This window comes from Vulpes vulpes, chromosome 1, assembly GCF_048418805.1.
Source record: "Vulpes vulpes isolate BD-2025 chromosome 1, VulVul3, whole genome shotgun sequence".
Classification (NCBI taxonomy): Eukaryota; Metazoa; Chordata; class Mammalia; order Carnivora; family Canidae; genus Vulpes; species Vulpes vulpes.
This window is the reverse complement of record NC_132780.1, coordinates 111,118,043-111,139,931: the sequence shown is the minus strand read 5'-3', so window position 1 is coordinate 111,139,931 and position 21,889 is coordinate 111,118,043. Positions and strand designations below refer to the sequence as shown.

Here is a 21,889-nt window from a genome sequence, read left to right as displayed (position 1 = left end):
AAAGCAAAAATAAATAAAAACAAAACAATCTCTAATATAAAGTTCAACATAAGCCTCTGATAACTTTTAAAAAGTTGGCCAGATTTAACTTCATTGTTATTTGTGTAGCCTTTTCTATCAAGTAATTTACCCTAAAAAATACTAAATTTTAAAGTTTAAAGCAAAACATAACAATCAAAATGAGTGGAGCTTTCAGCTCCCTTGGATTCAGGGCAAGACGGCCCCTCAGTCTAGTTTCATTAGTCAGTGAAATGGACTTTCTCCTTTTGTCTCTTCTCATCCCCTACTGAGCTAGACTTAATTCTAACCATTAGGGATTTTCAAGTTATTGGGAATAGATCAAATAAGAGCAGGAGGCAGCGAGGCCCAAGAGTGAAGTAAGGTCAGGGTAAACCTAGGAGCACATCCATCACTGGAGCCAGAAGGAGAAGGGAGTCAAGTGAGCAGTTATGAGCTCCTGGTCTTTCTGTCTTTGTGCATGAGTTGCCATCATACATGCTCATGTTCAGGCTTGATTAATAACCTAAGAAGTTACTGGACTTGATAGGTGTTTGGAAAAAGAAGAAATAAGTAATCCCATAAATGTATGGAACGGTGAAACCATGATAGAGGTCCCTGAGCATTCAATTTTAAGATGATGTTTCAGTTCAGAAAAGTGAAAATGATGTTCCATGTCCTTGTAGGCCATAAGTCAAAGAGCTCTGGCATTTCTGTTTTCAGAAAGGTACAACTTTAACTCTAAAACTTTTCCTCTAAATGGACCTATGCATATATAAAAACTTAATACATGATAAAGGTATTACGTATTTCATTGAAAGCATTTCAAATCAGTGATGACTGGATAGAGAGTACTTAATAAATGATGCTGAGATTATTAGCTATTCGTTTTCTGAGATGTGAGGTAGAAATTTAACTTTCACTAGTCACATGCACAAAATCCAGTTGCATTAAAGAATTAAGTGTAAAAACAAGGCTATAAAACCATTAGAAAATGAAGCATAATTCACAATCCCTAAGATATAGAAGCAACTTAAATGTCCTTTGATGGATAAATGGATACAGAAGATGTGGTGTATACATATAGTGGAATATTATTCAGCCTTTAAACAGAAGGAAACCCTGCCATATGTGACGCCATAGATGAACCTGGAGGATACAATGCTAAGTGAAATAGGAGTCATAGAAAAACAAATACTTCATGATTTGTTTATATGAGGCATCTAAAACAGTCAAACTTATAGAAACAGATTAGAATGGTGATTGCTAGGGGCTGGAGGGAGTGGAAAATAGGGATATTATTTAATGGGTAGACAGTTTCAGTTATGCAAGATGACTGAGTTCTAGAAATCTGTACGGCATTTTGCCTATAGTTAGCATTACCATATTATGCACTTAAATATTTGTTAAGAGGGTAGGTCTCATGTTGAATGTTCTTACCACAATAAACACAACAAAAATCATTGGAAGACAATATAGGTGATAAGTCTTAGGAAAATAGCAGGTTAAGTTTTCTTGAATAAGTGTCAAAAGCCAGAGACAGGAAAAGAATATTTTGATACGTTTAATGATATAAAATTTTAAACATTTAAGTGGCAAATGCCAGCATAAGTAAAATCAGAACAAGTGATATAAGATGCGAGAAATATTTGCAGCAGACGTCAGAAAATAAATAAGTATACTAACAGGAAATCTATAGTTCAATAATTATATGAACAACCTGGCAGATCAATGATTAAAGGACACCACCAAGTAGTTTATTTGGTTTATGGACCATTTTTAAATCCTCGTAGTTGACAAGATGCTGCCTTACTGTTAAACAAAGACATAAAAAGAAAAACATTTTAACTTCTCTAAGGCTAGGAAAAATTTAGAAGTATGCTAATATTAAGTGTAAATGAGGAAGAAGAATCTCAAACTGCTATTGGAGGGCAAAGGGCAGGGTTATATATTTTTAAGCACGCACTTACACTTGCCCCAGAGATTCCCTGCTCAGTATCCACTCTAAGGAAACACTCACATGTGTACAAGGGGGAATGGATATGAACAGTGTTATTTATAGAAGGAAAATATTGGGGAAAACTTAAGTTCTTACTAATAGGGAAATGGATAAATAAATTACAGCATGCCTAAGTCATGGAATAGTATGTCACAGTTAATTTTTAAATGAAATAATTTACGTGTGGGCCAACATGGGAACACCCCCAAAGTGTCATTGGGCTAAAAATAAGTTATAGAACTATAAATACAGAAGCCACATTATGCCTTTCACAGTAAAGAAAGTGAAACTATTTCTACCAATATATAAACACAAATGTATGTCAATACTTAGAAAAATGTCTGGAAGGATTCACACCAAATTGCCACTGGTGTTTATCTGTAGGGAAGGAACAAAGATTGGGTGTCATTGCTGAGGAGGTTCCAGATAAAGATATAATAGTTAAGTTTTTACAATGAGAATGAATTCATGTGTCATTACTATAATTTTAAAAATATTTAAGCCAAATGTTATCAATCTCAACAATTCCACTTAATATGTTTGTCCCTCACAGGAAAGAACTAGAAATGAATCAGATGAATTCAAAGGTGGAGAAGGAGAGAAGCCTGGTGGCTCAGCTTCAGAACATGGTTAAAGAGCTTCAGGTGATTGTTTATTCAAATACCTGTGGGTAGCTGTATATAGATTCATGGGTGATAACAAACGCTTTGCCAGGGTGTCCAGACCCTTAGCCAACTATGGATAGAGGCAGAAGAGAGCAGTGGTTAAGAAGGTAAAGTGTGGCATTCCCCAGATAATGTGATTCAGGAAAATTACTTTTTCAACTTAGGCTTTCTTATCATAATAACAACATAGATAATTTGTTGAATATTTGCAGTGAACCAAACATTGTGCTGAAAGCCTCGGTATTTATTTTTTTGGTTATTAATCTTCCTGACAACTTTGAGCTAATATTATTAAATGCAATGGAACATTTAAGTGGTAAGCATAGAACCTGATCCATGGAAAGCATTCAGTGTTAGCAATTTAATTTTTTATAATGATTAGTTTTTGTGATTAACAGGCAATTCTATTTCTGTGCTGAAAATCTGTTTTATATCTACTTGTAGTCTCAAAACATTATTTGATAATGGGAAGCTATTTATAAGTTTTAGATCATGTGGCTGTTTTATACTATTTGACCATGTTCTAGAGTAATATAAATATGTACGGATACACACACACACACACACACACACACACACACACATATCCAGCTCCCTACGTATGCTGTATGCATATACATCTGTATGATAGATGTTTTTCCTTTGGAGCTAAAAATTTATCTCAGTAATGTAGCCATTACTCAAAATAATTTTGAGCCTCTTTCTGATAATTATTTTCTGAGACATTTCGAACCAAATAAGAAAGCCAGTCTCACTGATTTATAGGCATGATTTCAAACACAATATTAATCTCCAAGTGATTATCTATCATATTCACCAGGCTTGTCTTCAAATGATACTTGACTTTATCCAAAATAAAAAGACTCAGAAGTTTCAATTTATCCAAGAGACAAATACTCTTCCCTTGATGATTTTTAAAAAATGCTCTGAAGATTATTTCTGAAGAAACATTTCAGAAATGTTTGGTTTAATGATAGTATTGTTTGGGATAAAGGTATTGGATCCCAAAATAACTAGTGGGAAGGGAATCATGTTTACTTGGATGTAGAAGTCATACAATTTTTAGCGCCTTTTCTGTCACAACTCATCTACAGATCTGATAGCCTACGTATTGGCATGATCTAGAAATCCACATTTTCTCATTTCAAGGAAAGGAAAACACATTCTAAAATAGATTCTATCCTTTTCTACCCCTATCCTAACCTACGCCTAATTATACGAGGTGATAGTTAATGAATATCAGTGGCTTCCCTGAACCACAGTGACGCTATCGAGATTTGTAGAGCCATTTGCCCTTACGCTAAAAGGGTTTTGGGCTCTGAGAGTTCTTATCACTAATTTTCTTTATGTAATAATTTTGCCTCTAATGGTATCAGATTACCATTCACGGTAGCAGCCCGCATTCCTCCACCGATTTTAATTTGTTACTTCAGATCTCCTGGTAACTTGAAGTCACCTGCTAACTAAGAAGCTAAATAACCAAGTTTGTCAGAATTATGTGTAAAATTACACTGGTGCTGTTTCTTGTGAGTGAGTTGCTTGGACTCAGAGATATTCTATCCATCAGATATTTTTGTGCAAGTTCACAACAATTGAGATTGGTCAGCTAATTCTAGAAGAGTAAATATCGCATATAAAATTCATCACGTTAGTTTTTATTAACTTGGCTTAAATTTTTTTCTTGTTATATGAAAAATGTTTCCTATTGCTTTGGAAAGTGCTCTTTACTGTACTTTCCCCTCCATGTATAGAATTTAATGAAGATGCTCATCACCAAGGACTGGAAGATTGGGGCAACTGCACATTTGAATTCTGGTCTTTGTACTGGTTTGAGGAAAACCATTTAATTTCTGTGTATTCTATCTTCTTTGTAAAATTACTTTTCTTAGTGTTGAGAAATGTACAAAAATTCAGTAAACTCTTCAATATAAAATATGCTACAAGTGCTTAGTAAAAGTCAAAATTATTTATTGTTGCAGGTACAGATACAAGGTTTAAAGAGGGAACTGGAAGTTGAAAGGACCACTCGAGCCAAGGTGGAGAGGGAGAGAGCTGACCTCACTCAAGAACTGGAAAACTTGAATGAGAGACTGGAGGAGGCAGGAGGCACCAGTTTGGCTCAGCTGGACATAACTAAGAAACAGGAAACAAAATTCCAGAAGCTTCGCCGAGACATGGAAGATGCTACATTGCACTTCGAGACAACTTTGGCCTCTTTGAAGAAGAGACATGCAGACAGCCTGTCTGAACTCCAGGGCCGACTTGAAAATTTACAACAGGTCAAGCAGAAATTAGAAAAAGACAAGAATGACTTGCAGCTAGAAGTGGATGACCTCCTGACCAATGTTGAACAGATGACCAGAGCTAAGGTAAACATCTCCAGGTCCACCTTACGGACTTCAGAACATGAAAGTAAGTAGGAAAGGGAAAGAAAAAGAAAGAGAAACAAGATTGGTGACTTGAGGTATTTGCTAACGGAGGCTATAGTTCTTTAGATTGACTAGACCAGGCTTAATCTCGGTTGACATTGTTAAGGTCACATGGCTATTACCTGAATGTAGCCTGACAGGAGCCTCAGGTTTTATTGGAGTTCCAGTCCATATGTCTTGTGGGTCTTTCTGGTGATGACATAAATAGGTAGGCTGAAAAGTGAAGCCACTAGTTATGAGTTGTGTGTCTCTCTTGAAGAACGGCTTTGAGTTGGGAGCATTCCTTGGGGGTGGCTCAGACACTCTTGTGTTTGTCTCAGTGAATGGTGGACACAAAGAGCTTTGCTAAGAGGAGAGACCTCCTCCCACCTCCATCTTCTCTGGCATTTCTTTGACCAGCCAGCACTTAGAAGGAAGTTTCACCACATGTTCTTTCTTCACTGAGCCCTTTAATCCATATAGTATAAGCTCTTACATCAAATGACTGTATCATCAGATCATAGGTAATGACCATCCTAACTTCTGGTATTTGAGAGAAGGCTTCCTTTAGGTTAGTCAGAACAAATACAAGTATAAAATATTTTATTGAGCTTTGCTTTATTGTGCTTCACAGATACTGTGTTTTTTTACAATTGAAGGCTTGTGGCAACCCTAAGTGGAGCAAGTCTATTAGTGCCATTTATCTAACAGCATTTTCTCATTCCATGTCAAGGTTTGGTAATTCTCACATTTCAGACTTTTTCGTTATGATTATATTTATTATGGTGATCTGTGATCAGTGATCTTTGATGTTACTATTGTAATTGGGGGCACCAAGAACCATGTCCATATAAGATGGCAGACTTAATCAATTAATATGTGTGTTCTGATTGCTCCACCGACTGGCCGTGATCCTCTCTCCCTCCCTCTCCTTAGGCCTCTCTATTCTCTGAGACACAGCAATATTGAAAGTAGGCCAGTTAATAACCTTACAATGTCTTCTAAGTGTTCAAGTGAAAGGAAGAGTTGTACATCTCTCACTTTAAATCAAAAGCTAGAAATGATTAAGCTTAGTGAGGAAGGCATGTTGGAAGCCAAGACAGGCTGACAGCTAGCTAGGCCTCTTGTGCCAAATGGTTAGCCAACTTGTGAATGCAAAGGAAAAATACTTGAAGGAAATTAAAGTGCTACTCCAGTGAGCACATGAATTATAAGCAAGTGAAATAGCCTTATTGCTGATATGGCAAAAGTTTTAGTGGTCTGGATAGGAGATCAAACCAGCTACAGCATCCGCTTACACTAAAACCTAATCCAGAGCAAAGGCCCAACTCTCCACTTCTATAAAGGCTGAGAGGAGTGAGGAAGCTACAGGACATGTTTGAAGCTAGCAGAGGTTCATTCAGGAGGTTTAAAGAAGGAAGCTGTATCTGTAATATTTCGAGGTGAATCGGCAAGTGCTGATGGAGAAATTGCAACAAGGTTTCCAGAAGATCTAGCTTATAATTCATGGAAGTGACTACTCTAAACAAAGAAACTCAATGTAGACCAAAACAGTCTTCTATTGAAAGAAGATGTCATCTAGAACTTTCATAGCTAGAGAGAAAAAAGCAATGCCCGGCTTCAAAGGCAGGCTAACTCTCTTGTTAGGGCCTAAAGTTGAAGCCAATGCTCATTTGCCATTCCAAAAACCCTTGGACCCTTAAGAATGGTGCTAAATCTACTTTGCCTGTGCTGTAGAAATTAAAAAAGCCTGAATGACAACACATATTTGAAGCCAACTGTTGAGACCTACTGCTTGGAAAAGAAGATTCCTTTCAAAATACTACCACTCATTGACAATGCACCTGGTCACTAAAGAGTCCTAATGAAGATGTAAAACAAGATTCATGTTGTCTTCATATCTGCTAACACAACAGCCATTCTGCAGCCTGTGTATCAAGGACACATTTTGACTCTCAAGTCTTAGGATTTAAGAAATACATTTTTTAAGTCTATAGCTGCCATAGATCGATCAGTGATTCTGATGGATCTGGACAAAGTAAATTGAAAATCTTCTAAAAAGCATTCATCATTCCAGATTAAGAATATTCTACATTAAGAACATTCATGATTCATAGGAAGAGGTCAAAATAACAACATTAATAGGAGTTTCAAAGAAGTTGGTTCCAATCCTTCTGGATAACTTTAAGAGGTTCAAGACTCCACTGAAGGAAGTAAACTGAAGATGTGGTAGAAATAGCAAGAGAACTAGAATTAGAAGTGGAGCCTGAAGATGGGACTGAATGATTGCAATCTCATGATACAACTTTAATGGATAAGGAGTTGCTTCCTATAAATGAGCAAAGGAAGTGGTTTCTGGAGACAGAGTCTACTCCTAATAAAGATGCTTTGAAGATTGTTAAAATGACAACAAAGGTTTACAGTATTACATAAAGTTAATTAAAAGCACTAGCAGTGTTTGAGAGGATTGACTCCAATTTTGAAGGAAGGTCTACTGTGGGTAAAATGCTATCTGACAGCATCACATGATACACAGAAACCACTTATGAAAGGAAGAGTCAATTGATGTGTCAAAACTCATTGTCTTATTTTAAGACGTGGCCACAGCCACTCCAACCTTCAGCAACCACCACCCTGATCAGTCAGCAGCCATCAACGTTGAGCAAGATCTTCCACCAGCAAAAAGATTATGTGACTCAGTGAAAACTCAGACAATGGTTAGCATTTTTTAGCAATCAAGCATTTTAAATTATGGCATACAGATTTTTTAGACATAATGCTATTGCACAATTAATAGACTACAATATAGTGTAAATATAACTCTTATGCATACTGGGAAACAAAAAAATTTACTGACTTGCTTCTTTGTGGTATGACCTTTATTGCAGTGGTCTGGAACAGACCCTGCAGTACCTCCGAGGTATGCCTGTAGCCAGCATCACATTCTCCTTGTGAGCAGAATTGGTACAGGTATCTGGAAAAGAGACAAACCAACAATAAAGCTCAACCTGCATGTACCATAGCCAGAAAAAAATACAGCATTTCTTTAGAGAGATTGAGTGGCTCCTAAAATATTTAGCATTAACTCCCTTTAAAAACCATATTAAGTAGAAAGAAACACAACCACCCTGCTCTTCCTTCTATTTCTCTCCATCATCCCTGCCAGCCCACCCCCAATTATCTTAGAATATAAATCTCGTAAGGATTTAAGTCCTCTCTCCTCCGTCTCTTCTGTATTTTGCCTTTTATCGGGACTCATCTCTCTCTCAGCAATGAAAGCATTCCTTCTCCATGCCCTGTAGCCTTCAATTGCTTTCCTCAGCCCAAATGAGCCTCTAGAAGTCCTTACTCTTTATAATCTACTGTGCCTCTTGTTAATCTCAGGAATTTTTCTGTTTCTGCACATCTTAGTAGGAAGTCAGTCATAAAACTGTTGATAGGTTCACCATAAATCCATACTAATTAGATATGAATTTCATACTTTCCAATTTCCTCTAGAATTCCATCGCTTCTCAGAAGTTCTTTATTCATCTAATTCACTTTCTGTTTTATTTTAAACAAAATCCTCCCTCAGATTCTAACCCTGACTTTCTAAATCCTTTTCAATAAATGGTAAGACCTAACTGATAAGATCAAGACCTTCTCTCTTCACCTTATATTTTCCTTATGCTCATCCATTTCTTTCTTTCTCGTCCCAAAGAATAAAATATTTTTCCATGTAACCATTATTCACCCATTGCAAAAACAAATCAAAATAGGAAAGACTTTTCCTCAGATACCGGGAGGAGGAAAACAAAGTCTATCCATATCTGCCTCCCTCTGTCTCCTTGACCAAAGAGTAGTATTCCATTTATCTATTGCTGTATAACAAATCATCCCGAAATCTTGTAGTTTAAAACAGCAATTTATTATCATCTCTCTTGGTTCTAGGGTTGACAGACTTAGCTCAGATGAGAGTTGAGACTGGAGTCATCTGAAGGTTTGTTCATTCCCATGTCTGGTTCCTGGGCTGGGACAACTAACTAGAATGACTGGGGCCTAGGCATAAATCTGTCATGTGGCTAGTTTCCTCACAGCATGGCAACCAGGGGGGACTTGGGCTTCTTAAGAGGTAATTTAAGGCACAAGAGCAAGTACTATAAAAGACCAAGACAACAGAGCTGCAACAATTATAGTGAGGCAGACTTACAATGCAGTGGAGTGATTTACAGGGTAGGGAATCTGCACAAGGTGTGAATACCAGAGAGTGTGGTTCATGGAGGGTTCATCTTTTGAGGCTAGGTCCAGGTGATGTGTACACCTCACTACCTCCTCGCTCCTGTGACCCCTGCAGTGTCTTTTATTTCCCCTGCTTTTCTTAAGAGTATTCTCTTAGGTTGTTCTTTCAAAATCAGTAATGTCTTCTTTTCCTCAAATTAGCATGTCTAAAACCAAACTCATCACCTTCTTCTGAATCTCGGGTTTCTTCTGGACATTTCCGTCACAGGCACCCTGTTTCTTCCTATCACCCAGGCTATAAGCCTATAGCTAATTATTTATTTCCTCTCTTGTTCTTTGCTTTCCAGTCAATTCTCGTAGCAGGCCAATTCTTCACTGTCTTACAATTTCCTATTCTATTCCCACAAATAGGTAGGACTTTCATTACCTTTTAACTGGATTATTAAAGTGGTTTCCTAGATTATCTTTCTCACTTTGAGTTTTTCTTTTTTTCAATTTATCCTATATAGTATCTATATGAATATTTCTAGACAGGCTTTATAGAATCACATCCCTGCTTAACAGTGAACTTCAAACTGCTGCTTTTCAAGGTACACCATGACCTGTGATCTGAATCAGCCTGCTCGGCCAATTTTAGATTCTATTACTTTGTTTCATGGACGTTCTATTTCAGCCAAGTTAGAATGTTTGCCTTCCACCAAATATCCTTTGCCCACCGATAAGTCCTCTCCCTGGAATGCTCAAGTTCAACTTTCCATATTAAAACTTTATCTCTTTCAGAAGTACTGTAGCACTTTTGGGATCCCTCTTGGATTACTGCATTATATAGTCTTTTAACTCTACTTAAATAGAAAGCATCTCTAAGGCAGAAACTAGGTCTTATTTTACTCTCACTACATGATATGCGTAACTTGCGTCTTCAAGTATTAGCATTAACTTTTATGTATGTCTCTAGGGAATTCTGTGGCTCAGGGGCTAAATGACTACCCAAGGTCACACGGTCATGGTAGAGACGAGCCTTGACTCCCAATTCTGTTTATGTTGGTGGGTGGCCGCATTCTGCTGCTGCCTTAAATATTTCTTGGTGGGATAAATTGATTCTGTTCACTCTCATAGGCATATACATTATGCTAAAATTTTTCTTGAATTGTTTATTTCATCTTTTCCTGAATTATAATGCCAGGAATGCCAATACTCAGTGGTACAGTGGAAGCTGAAGCATGTTTAAAGAGTATATTATGCTGACAGAGAAGCCCAGGGAAATTTAGAAGTTATAGGCAATCTCACAATTATCTTGATTATTTTGAATTCCCATTGGTTCCTGCATTTCTGGGAGATGGCATTTTTAGGCAGCATTTTAAGAATCAGCTTTAAGATGAATGTACATTATTCCATTAACCTCTTCTTTCCTGGTATGAAAATTTAGTGCCTGTCCTTATGCTTAAATTTGAAGTTCTTTTGAAATTACAACCCATTTGAATGGTACATCCCTGTGTAGGTTACCTTTAGAAAAACAATTGCAATGTCTTTTGTGGATCCTGCTTACAAAAATACATTGTAAATTGAAAACGATCTGCCAGTGGTTAACATTGCCTAGGAATACCTACCATTTGAAGCTATGCCTAAGAGCAAGTGTCTTTTCTGTCTGCCCAGGTGGTTGCCTATTCTGCCGATATGCAGAACCCCAGCTGGGCTTTACTACACACAAGTCTCTTAAAACCTGGGGGTTCTCTGGCTCCTTTGCTTGCCGTTTCCACACACCATTGACTAAGTTGTCTTATAGAGCTCTGTGTTCTTTCACCGTCAGCAAACAGGTGCATAGCATAGAATATTCCGGGCCATAAACATAAGTGCCATTTCTCACACCTGGATGTGTTCCTCCTGTCCCAGCTAATGGGTCATTTATTATTGGAGACAACATAAAATGAAGATGGTTCACACAGCAATCATATCTTTATCCGGTTTCCACCAGCACTCAGGATTCATGACAGTAGGAGCCAACGAGGATGTCAATGTACCATTCCCTTTGTCATTCCTACTTCATATAACAGATACTTCAGAATCTAGTATTTAACTTTTTTCCTCATTGCCTCTGCACAGGCCATTATCAGTTCAAATCCCAATTCCAACACTCCCCGGCTGTGTGAATTTGAACAAGGTGTTTAGCCTCTCTGACTCTATTTTCTCATTTATAAAACAGAGTCAGTATGAACTCTTAAGGGATGTCTTGATGAAAAGAATGAGTGTGCCAACTTTGTCAAATTATTTTTAGGAGTGAGAGCAAACCTATTCAACATTTAAAAATATAACTAGAACTTTCAGACCATCTAAAGATGGCTACATTCATCACTACTATGGCTTTTTTCTAGTAGCCAGTGGAGAGTGTGGATAATTGAGTGTGCCTGGCATTTGGCATCAGGGCTCTAACCTATATGATGTTGATGGCATTGTATGAGAAACTGGCCATCAGACCTCTACCAAGTTTGGTTACACAATCACCAACAAACCCGGAACATATTCGAGCTTGAACTACGTGATATTCCTCTTCAGCCTCTAAATGGGCATGGATCTGATTTGGCTCTTCACTTGTTTGCTGATCAGTGGATAATACCTTGACCAAGTTAAAAAGTAAATTTGGGGGCTGGAGCTTATAAGGAAAGTTTGAATATGACCTCTAAGTAAACTTTAGTGGGCATGTTGGCCAGTCTTTCACTAAAGCAATAATTTGATTGTCTTAGATGTTTATTAAGTACCTATTTTGTGTCAAGCACCGTATACTGCCTTGGGGTTATAAGAAGATGTAATCCAGTAGTTTTTCATGGGGAGTTTAGAATTGTAACTAGTGTAAGCTTGAAGAAAATAATCTTCAACACAGAGTTGGCTCTAGCTGGAGGTCTCCAAGGTTTTTGCTGATTCAGGAATTTCCCAGAGGACTAAACCTGGCATCTTTTAAAAGCTCCTGGTCCTTGGCCATTGGTATATCACACAAATTGGGTTGACATTCAGACCGTTAGGCTCACCACCAGATTTTATACACATCACCATTTTCTTGGAAGCCACTGATGTAGTCTTTTCTTTATTAATTCTTCCTTTTCCACAGCACTCATCATAGAAACAGATCTCATGGGACTATTGAATGGATTGAGATTTAATATATGTAAAGAGCAAAACAAACAGCTACCTATAGGACTATGTAATTATGGAACCATCAATGTTATTTCTGACCATATTAATAAGAAGGATGCAAATTACAGCTAGATAAAGGGGGATACAACAATTTTGCATCAGGCAGCTCTTTATCCTATTTAAGAATCTTTTTTTAAAAGATTTTATTCATTTATTCATGAGAGAGACACAGAGGCAGAGACACAGGCAGAGGGTCCTCGCAAGGAGCCTCATTTCATACAGGACTCAATCCCAGGACCCCAGGATCACGCCCTGAGCCAAAGGCAGATGCTCAACCACTGAGCCACCCAGGCATCCCCTGTTTAAGAATCTTGAGTCTCAAAGTCACTAGCATTAGTTTCCAGAATGTGGCAGAAATCTTATGGTTAGATTGGTTACTTAGGTAGAAATACAAAGGCCGAATGGCATATCCTTTTCTCTAAGCACAAACAGCCCATTCTGAGAAGTTGGAGTTTTGAAATGAAGTGTTAACCCAACAGGGTTACCTCGAGCCTGCAGCCTTAGTGACCCAGAGGATGTAGTTGCCTTGACAGTTCAAATGTCCATTATTAAGCTCAGGTCTATCTACTTTCTCCTATACTGCTTGGTCAGCCCTTTGGATTTCCCTTCTTCTTCCCCTGTTCCCCCCTCCTCTGAACGTCACCAGTTGTTTATTGAGCTTCTTGAATGTGCTCGACACTATTCTAGGCACTGAGGGGTTATCCATGATCAAACAGCATCTCTACTTTCATGAAACCTATTCTAGCGAGAGAAAAAAATGGTTAAATATATAATATAACGTCAGGAAGTGATTATGTGCTTCATCAGTATTTGGCATGTTCCCTTCTTCAGAAGAACAAAGAATTCTGGAGTGTCCCAATACCCAGAGAGTTGGGTTCCTATATGACACCTATAGCCTAAGAAGTGTGGGCCCCTTAAAGGCCCAGAACTTGAATTTATAGTGTTTGCTGAAATTAGAAGATACAGTTTCCAAAATGTTAGCTGTGGTCTTTCAGAGGAGAGCACAAGGGTCCCAGGAACCACACCTCCCTTTCTTATGCAGCTAATTAATTCATCATGGACTCTATGACCCCTGTCCAACCCTTCATTCTCAACTCATAGGCTAACTCTGAGAAGCTCTGTAGTCTGTATGAAGAGCGCCTGAATGAAGCAAATGGAAAACTAGATGAAGTGACTCAGTTGGCAAATGACCTGAAAGCACAGAAGACAAAGTTATGGAGTGAGAATGGTAAGTGAATGTGCTGCTTCGCTGTGAGTGAGTCTCAGTCCCAGCAGCCTGGTGGAGGGACGACTGAGATGATCAATCAGTCACTGAAACAGAGTGAGCATTTAGAGATTCTAGGGGAGGAATGCAGCCTCTGATTTAACCTTGTCCGCAGATATGCTCTGGTCTAGTGAGGGTTACCTCTGTGCTGCTTTGGGAGCTCTGCCCAGCTCTCCTTCAGGAAGGAGAAATGCAATATGCAGTTGGATGAAGCAACTGTCAAGATCAAAGGATGGCAGGGCTGTCCACACAGCCTGTAAGACATGGCTTTTTATAATGTCGACCTCATTGAAACAGGCATTTTTTTCTAATTTTCAATAATAAACCCATACTTTTTTTTTTACACTTAGTAAAAGCCATTGTCTGTACAGTGGCCTACAAAGGCCACGTAATTGGGTCCCTCATTATCTCTCTGACCTCTTCTACTACTTTCCCCTTCTCTCATTCTGCCTTGACTATGTTTTTAACACACCAGGCACACTTGCATCCTAGGGTCTTGCCCTAGCTTTTTCCTCTGCCTGGAATACTCTAATAATTCTCCAGAGACTTAGAGATGAGGGTTAATCAAACAGATATCTGGGGGAGGTCAGTATAGGCCTTGTTGAGAAGGCGACATTTGACTGTTCTCAACCCATTTTCTCTCTTTGCTCCTTTTTTAAATAGTATTTAATACCTTCAAACAAACTACATACTTGAAATGATAAATGTGCTTATTTTTCTATCTCCATCTGCAAGAATGCAAGCTTCATGTAAGCTTTGTTTTATTCATCGATGTATGTCCATCATCTAAAAGTGACATGCCTGTCACTTTTTGGTGCTGCACAAACATTTGATAAATAAAAAGTAGAAAAATGTCCCATGGTTACTCTCTACTATCAGCTTCTATTGATAGGGTTTTTGTGTGTGTATGTGTGTATTTTATGGATTATTTTTCCCCCCAGTCTTTTACATTGTGGCAATTTATTTGAGTTTTTTCTTTTTCAATTTGTCATAAATTTGTTTGTAGTTTTTTGGGTTTTGTTTTTGTTTTTGTTTTTTTGTATCTTGCAGATTTAGTCATTTGTAATGGTTGCTTCTAATCCATCAAGTAGAGGAACTATAGTTTACTTAACCTTGTAACTTGTCTTGTTTCTCTGCTATGAACAGTATGTGGCTAGATGTTTCTCTGTAATTAGAATTATTTTTAGGAATATATTCCCAGAGACCAAATTCTTGGATCAATGAAAATAAACAATATTCTTGATGCCCAGAGGCACACACTTTAAAAAGAGAATAAAGACCACTTGGACTATATCACATTCTTCTGCTAATGGGCACCTGTTTCTAGATGCTACATCTTGAATTAAAGCTAAATTAAAATAGGCAGCAAAACTATAAACCTAGAAACCCAGAAGAAAGTAGTTTTGGTTCTAGCAGAGACACTGAATGGGACCCTGTAGTGGGGGAAGGGTGTATGACACTTGATTTGACCTCTGCCATTTAGGATGTGGTCTGTGGACTCCGCAGTCCAGTGACAAGACTGAAGAATACCCATATGTTGGGTCCTGAATGATGTGCTGTACAAAATTGTGATAGGCACTGCCTACCTCCCCCTAGTTATTGGCGTTAATTTTCCACTCACTTTTTTGATGAGGAAATTAGTGGGTAAGTGAGTGAAGTGAAAGTGGGTGTGAGGTGATAATTCTGCTCAGGATAGAGGACCTTTTTTTCCTTTAATTCTTATTTTTACCTTTTGGCTTGGTGTGAATTAAAATTTAAGTATATACCTATCCAAACCTCCCCTCACCTCACTGGGTCTATGCTCCAGATTTTTTGCTGCTTTTTTGCCACTACCACTAGTCTCATGCCCTGCCCTATCAAACATATCACACTCTGCTTTCAAAGCCGACCAGTGGTAGACGTGATCAATTAAGCCATGTTAAATGAGTACTTGTTCTGTAAGATACGTGATATGTCAGTCTCAACCCCCTAGTGGATTGGCATTTCTTCAGACTCCTTTTCAATATGATGTTGTCACTCAGAGATTTTCAGTTTGGTCCACAGAGCGCTGGTGATCATCAGGACCCTTCTAGGGGGCCTATGAGGTTAAAGTGATTGCTTTCTAAGTTCTTTTGCGATTTATATTGATGCTGCAAAAGCAGTGATGATTAAAACTTCTAGAACCTCATCATGCATCAAGGTAGTGGCACCACACTGTACTAGCAGTCATATTCACTGATACGCACTCAGAGTTTGAAGAAAAAAAGGTCAGTTTTTTTTTCAAGTAAAAATGTCCTTAATGAAGCAGTAAAAATTAATTGTATTACATCTTGACCCCAAATACGTATCTTTTTAATATTCTCTCGGACAAAACAAGAAGTATACATAAAACACTTCTATATTTTTATGAAGTTTAAAAATTTTAATTCCAGTGTTATATTAGTTTCAAGTGTACAATATAGTGATTGAACGATTCCATACATTTCTCAGTGCTCATCACAATAGTGTGCTCTTAATCCCCTTCACCTATTTTGCCCACCCCTACCCACCTCCCCTCTGAAGTGTTATGTGTGATTAAGTCCTGAGCTGAGCTAGCAGGTTTTCTCGGGGAGCATCCTGTATACTTAAAAAGACAATTGACAAACAATGTTTATTCTGACTCAGATATTTGGCAGATATTTTCTCAAAAGTGAACAAAGTGAGCCTGTCGCTTCAAGGAAAACAACTGACATTATTTGTTGCCAATAATAAAACTGGAGCTTTTCAGCAAAAATCAGATTTTGGAAAATGTGTACATGTCATCATGAGCCTGATGCTCTCAATTCTTGAAGACTTTTCTGATGAGATCAGTAGTGGATGTTAACAAACATGCTTTTTTAATATTATATAATGGAATGTGTCAACATTTTGCAAGATCTGTATAATTCAGTGAACACTTATTTTTCAAATCACCACTGCTTGATGTTATACAGTCATGTGTGGGTGAAAGATCCATTCAAAGTTTAAGATAGGCTCAGGGATTTTAATGGAACAGAGGAACATATTGCAACTAATCCTTGACAAATGTCTATTTGCTGAATTTTGTTGTAGTATTAAGTAACGGTCACAATTATCTGAGAAGACTATGAAAATAAATCTCCCTTTTCCAGCGTATCTGTGACAGGCTAGATTTTCTTCACATACTTCAAAGAAACAGTGTATTACAATAGATTGCATTTAGAGGCAAACATGAAAATCTAGCTTTCAGTAAGCCAGAGATTTTTAAAAATGTACAATGTCATTTTTCTCATTAACTTTTTTGGAGTTTTGGAAAATAGTTTTTCCTCTTAAAATTATTTATGTAAACATGTTAACACACCAAGATTTTTATTATCATTTGAAAATGAATTAATACAAATTTTAAATTTCCCTTTTAATTTCAAATACTCTATCTATTCAAAATAAAACCCATGTAAACAAAATCTCTTTGGGACCCCCAATAAATTTTAAGCATATAAAATATTCCTGAGACCAAAATGTTTGAGATTTTCTGCTTTGGCCCAAACATAAGGAAGCATTATAATGCTAAGAGTTTTAGGACTTGTTTATAGCAAGAGATGTGGGGCTCATAAATATTGTGGCCTTTTAGTGTTGTGCTAATTAAAATACAGAAGCAACTGTTTCTGCCCAGGATTGGCTCAGCATTTGGTACCACTGCTAATAACAAAGACATTTCTGTCCTATCATCAGCAAGAGAGAGAAAGAGTAGACTGCAATATAAGGAATTCCCCCCATCAGGGTCACCTCCTCCACTATTTAATGACTATTTCTATTATTTATTTAGCAGTTAGTATACAAAACCACATTCACATTAGTGAAAACACATTAGTCACAAAACACGGTCATTTAATTTCCATTAACAATTTTTTGAAGATTTTTGTTTATTTTATTTTTTTTAAGATTTTATTTATTTATTCATGAGAGACACAGAGAGAGAGAGAGAGAGAGAAACAGAGACACAGGCAGAGGGAGAAGCAGGCTCCATGCAGGGAACCCGACGTGAGACTTGATCCTGGGTCTCCAGGATCACACCTTGGGCTGAAGGCAGTGCTGAACCACTGAGCCACCCAGGCTGCCCAGATATTTATTTATTTTAGAGAGAGAGAATGCCTGTGATCAGGGGGGAGGCAGAGGGAGAAGAAGAAAGAAGAGAGAGAGAATCTAAAGCAGAGTCTGAGCACAGAGCCCAACACAGGGCTCAATCTCACAACCTTGACATCATGACCTGAGCCAAAACCAAGAGTCAGATGCCTAATTGACTGAGCCACCCAGGCTCCCTGACAATTTTTTATTGTTATCCTCATTCTACAAAAGAGGCAAAGAAGTAGTGATTACCTAAAAATTATATAGCCGGAAATTGGTAGAGCCACATAAACAAGGGAGCATAGCATTAAAGACTGTGCTCTTCAGGGTTAAAAACTTAATTTGAATCTACCTCTACCAGTTACTAGCTACGCATATTTATGTCTCAGTCATGCATAAGGCTCTGTTTCCCCCTCTGTAAAGTGGGTAGTATAATACCAGCATGTTTGAGGAGTAGTGAGTATTAAGCTGGATAGTATTACCTACTTCACAGAAGAGTCTCAATATCTGATAGCTAATACTCCCTGTTTTGGACCCAAACTTAATGCTAAAAGTCAGTTCTTTATTAGGGATTTTTTGTGAGTCCTGAAACAGGACATTGCCATGGTTATGCTGATACCTGGGCTTTCAGATGCTTTCTAAATATTAAAAATATGTGGTAGGAATCATTGTGGTTGTCCTTCAAGTGAACAAGTTATATGCGGAGGCAGTTAGATGAAGAAGAAGGCCGTGATTAACTCACTCTGTGAAATCTCTCTATAGGCGAGCTCCTAAGGAGGCTGGAAGAAAAAGAAGCTCTGATAAACCAACTTTCCAGGGAAAGGAGTAACTTCACTCGGCAGATAGAAGAGCTGAAAGGGCAACTGGAAGAGGAATCCAAAGTAATGCATCTGTTATTTCTCACTAGTGGCTTGACTGTATGTGTGAAAAAAAAAAAAAAGTGCTTGATGGATCAGCCTTAATATCTTCTCATATAAAAGAGAGAAAAGTGCTCCAGAAGTTATGGGAAAAAGAACATGGTGCACCTTGTATGTGCAGGGAAGGACCTTGATTACTGAAGGATCTTCCTCAGTGGTTCAAATTGCTTGCCTAGATTGTCAGATTTAGATAGAGCAAGCAAACTGTGGATTTCCATTTTACATTATTACTTGAACAGGAAGTCAGCAAGGTTCTTTATGGATCTTTGATTCTGAATTGTTTTTTTTTAATAAATTAATTTTTATTGGTGTTCAATTTACCAACATACAGAATAACACCCAGTGCTCATCCAGTCAAGTGTCCCCCTCAGTGCCCGTCACCCATTTCCCCCCCACCCCCCACCCTCCTCCCCTTCCACCACCCCTAGTTCGTTTCCCAGAGTTAGGAGTCTTTATGTTCTGTCTCCCTTCCTGATATTTCCCACACATTTTTGATTCTGAATTGTACCAAGAAGTGGAATTAAGCAAAAGACCAGAAGGAAATAAATGGGGCTGGCTTAGTTCAATATTACTTTTAAGTTGTCAATAACTTCTACATATTGGTCATTTCTTCCCAAGAGGACATATAATGTTGCTAGCAGGTGACCCCAGTGGAAGTGGCTTTAAAGGTGAAAGCATAGTGACTAACACGAGAGAGAAATTTTTTGAGCTCTGGTAGTTCAAGTTAATTCTTCATTCATCTTCAAGGGACCTTGTTAGTAAACCCCACAGTGCCTCACTTGTACATGATCCCCCTGCAAAGGCGTCTACCCTGAGATGGAGGTCATGAGACTGTAGACTTCTGTTCTTAAATATTTTATTTCATTCTCTCCACTCTCCTTATTTTCTATATTATATATGTATTTGTAAAGGACTGCCATGGTTTGTGTATCAGACGTTCTGCTAGATATTTCTCTCATGTTACCTCAATCTTCATGTAAGTCCTAGGAAACGGGTAGGATTATATCTTTTTATATGGAGAAACCAAGGCTCTGAGAAGAAAAATAACATGCCCAAGGACAAACAGCTAGTAGTAGAGCATGAAGGAATTGATGCCAGTAGTGAGATGACTTCATGTAGATTTTAGAAGACCTCTCTGGCTGACTTCCCAGTGGCCTCCAGCTGGCCTCAGAGGCCCTTTTGCTCTGGCTCCAGCCTCCTACTGTGCTCTGACGTCCTACATCTGCTTCACTCATTTCCTCCCATCCAGCCACCCGGGCCTCCTTTCTGACTCTTACACAAGCTACCCTTTCTCCTGCCATAGGACTTTATAGCTGCTGTTTCCACTGTGTACAGGCCTTCCCCAAGGCCCTTGGGCAGTGACGAGAGAGTCAAACATCCTTCATCGCCACTCTGTTTTAGCTCCTTACTGCTGTCAGCATTAAAAAAAAATAATTTGTTTATATGTTCGTTTTGTGTATCCTCTCACCCCTTTATGGCTCCTTAGGGCAAAGACTTTATCTTCATCTCACTCACTTCTGTAAACACTAATGCCTTGAACAGGTGCTCAATAAATATATAAGAGGGTTAGGGTCACAATTTAAAGCCAATTTTATTGGATTTCAAAGCCTGCGCCCTTCTCAGGGTCACTGTGTATTGTAGCTCCTCCTTCACTGCCCAAGGGGGGTCTGGCTGAGGCTGCCATTAACTAAGCCTTGTGTGCTCAGAGCTGCATCCAAGGACTGAGAAGATACTTTTTTCTAATTTACAGAAAGGACCCATGAGGACTGGCACAGGCTCTACTAGACTAGGTTCTTCCCACTAGGCTAGGTTATCTTATAGGAATGATGCCTCTAGGTTAACCAGAGTGCCACATAAGTGACAGAAAGGCTTACTGAACTCAGCTCTGCTGTCTAAAAAGTACAGTAGCTGCTACTCCACTGCAGGTGGCTATCTGAATTTTAACTTACATAAGTTAAAACTAAAATTCAGTTTTGACCACACAGTGTTCTAAGCACATTTTGAGTGTTCAATAGCTACCTGTGGCTATGGTTACCATATTGGATGGTGCCCATATAAAATATTTTTTAATAAAGATTTATTTATTTATTTGAGAGAGGGAGACAGAGAGAGAGAAAGAGAGAACACAAGTGGGAGAAGCAGAGGGAGAAGAAGAAAGAATCTCCAGCAGATTCCATACTGAGCAGGGAGCCTGATCATGACCCTGAGATCATGACCTGAGCAGAAACCAAAAGTTGGACAGTTAACCAACTGCACCCCCAGGTGCCCCTAAAATATTTTCATCTGTAGAAAGTTCTATTGTATAGTGCTGTTTCAAAGTGATAAGAGAGAGTTTTCAGAGATTTGCACATGAAATAAAAGATTTTTTTTTCATCCACGAATGAAAAGCTAGACCAGATCAGATCTGAATGTTAGATAGTGCTAACTATAAACCTTACTACCTAAATGATAGGGAATGTTCTTGCTACCTTTGCATTCTCCACTATTTCCAGAACTCCTCAGACCTGCCTATTGCTGAAGCCCACAAAGTCAGGTGAGCATTTCCCTAAATAGAACACTATTCCCTGTTGTAATGGCAGCAATTAGATACTCGATCCTTTCTCATCCCAAATTCTTTCCCTGGTATTATCTTACTAGGTTCAGGTTCAGCTTGAATTTGTGGCAGGTTGTTATTAACCTTATCTAAAAAAAAAAAAAAAAAGATGTCACCTCCAAGCCCTTCGTTGTTAATGGTAGCAGTGCCCCTTTTTAATGTGTGTTGTGTCTGTTAAGTCACAGAGTGCCCTGGCCCAGGCCCTGCAGTCAGCCAAGCATGACCATGACCTTCTGCAAGAGCAGTATGAGGAAGAACAAGAGGCTAAGGCTGAGCTGCTCCGGGCTCTCTCCAAAGGCAACAGTGAAATGGTGCAGTGGAGAATGAAGTACGCAGATGACATCACCCAGAGGACTGAGGACTTGGAGGATGCCAAGTGAGTGGGGCAAGGTTGTCCCCACCCCAGAGGCAGAGGGTGAGGATAGTGACTGTGTCTTCAAGGCCTGCTATAGACACTTAACAGATCCTTACCAAGTGTGTGAATAAGGCGAGACCAAAGCTGAAATAGCCACTGCTGGCAAGGAGCACGTGCTTTAGCAGG

At 38.6% G+C, this 21,889-nt stretch overlaps 1 protein-coding gene across 2 annotated transcripts in view; it reads left to right on the top strand.

The window, feature by feature from the left end:
- Nucleotides 1-21,889, top strand: part of MYH15 (myosin heavy chain 15) — a 147,864-nt gene that overhangs the window by 69,119 nt on the left and 56,856 nt on the right. For both annotated transcript variants that reach the window (XM_072722453.1, XM_072722454.1), the window contains 5 exons: nt 2,550-2,640; nt 4,641-5,030; nt 13,575-13,701; nt 18,601-18,719; nt 21,528-21,724. In XM_072722453.1, coding sequence (XP_072578554.1) covers nt 2,550-2,640; nt 4,641-5,030; nt 13,575-13,701; nt 18,601-18,719; nt 21,528-21,724 — 924 coding nt within the window. The remainder of the gene's footprint in view (nt 1-2,549; nt 2,641-4,640; nt 5,031-13,574; nt 13,702-18,600; nt 18,720-21,527; nt 21,725-21,889) is intronic.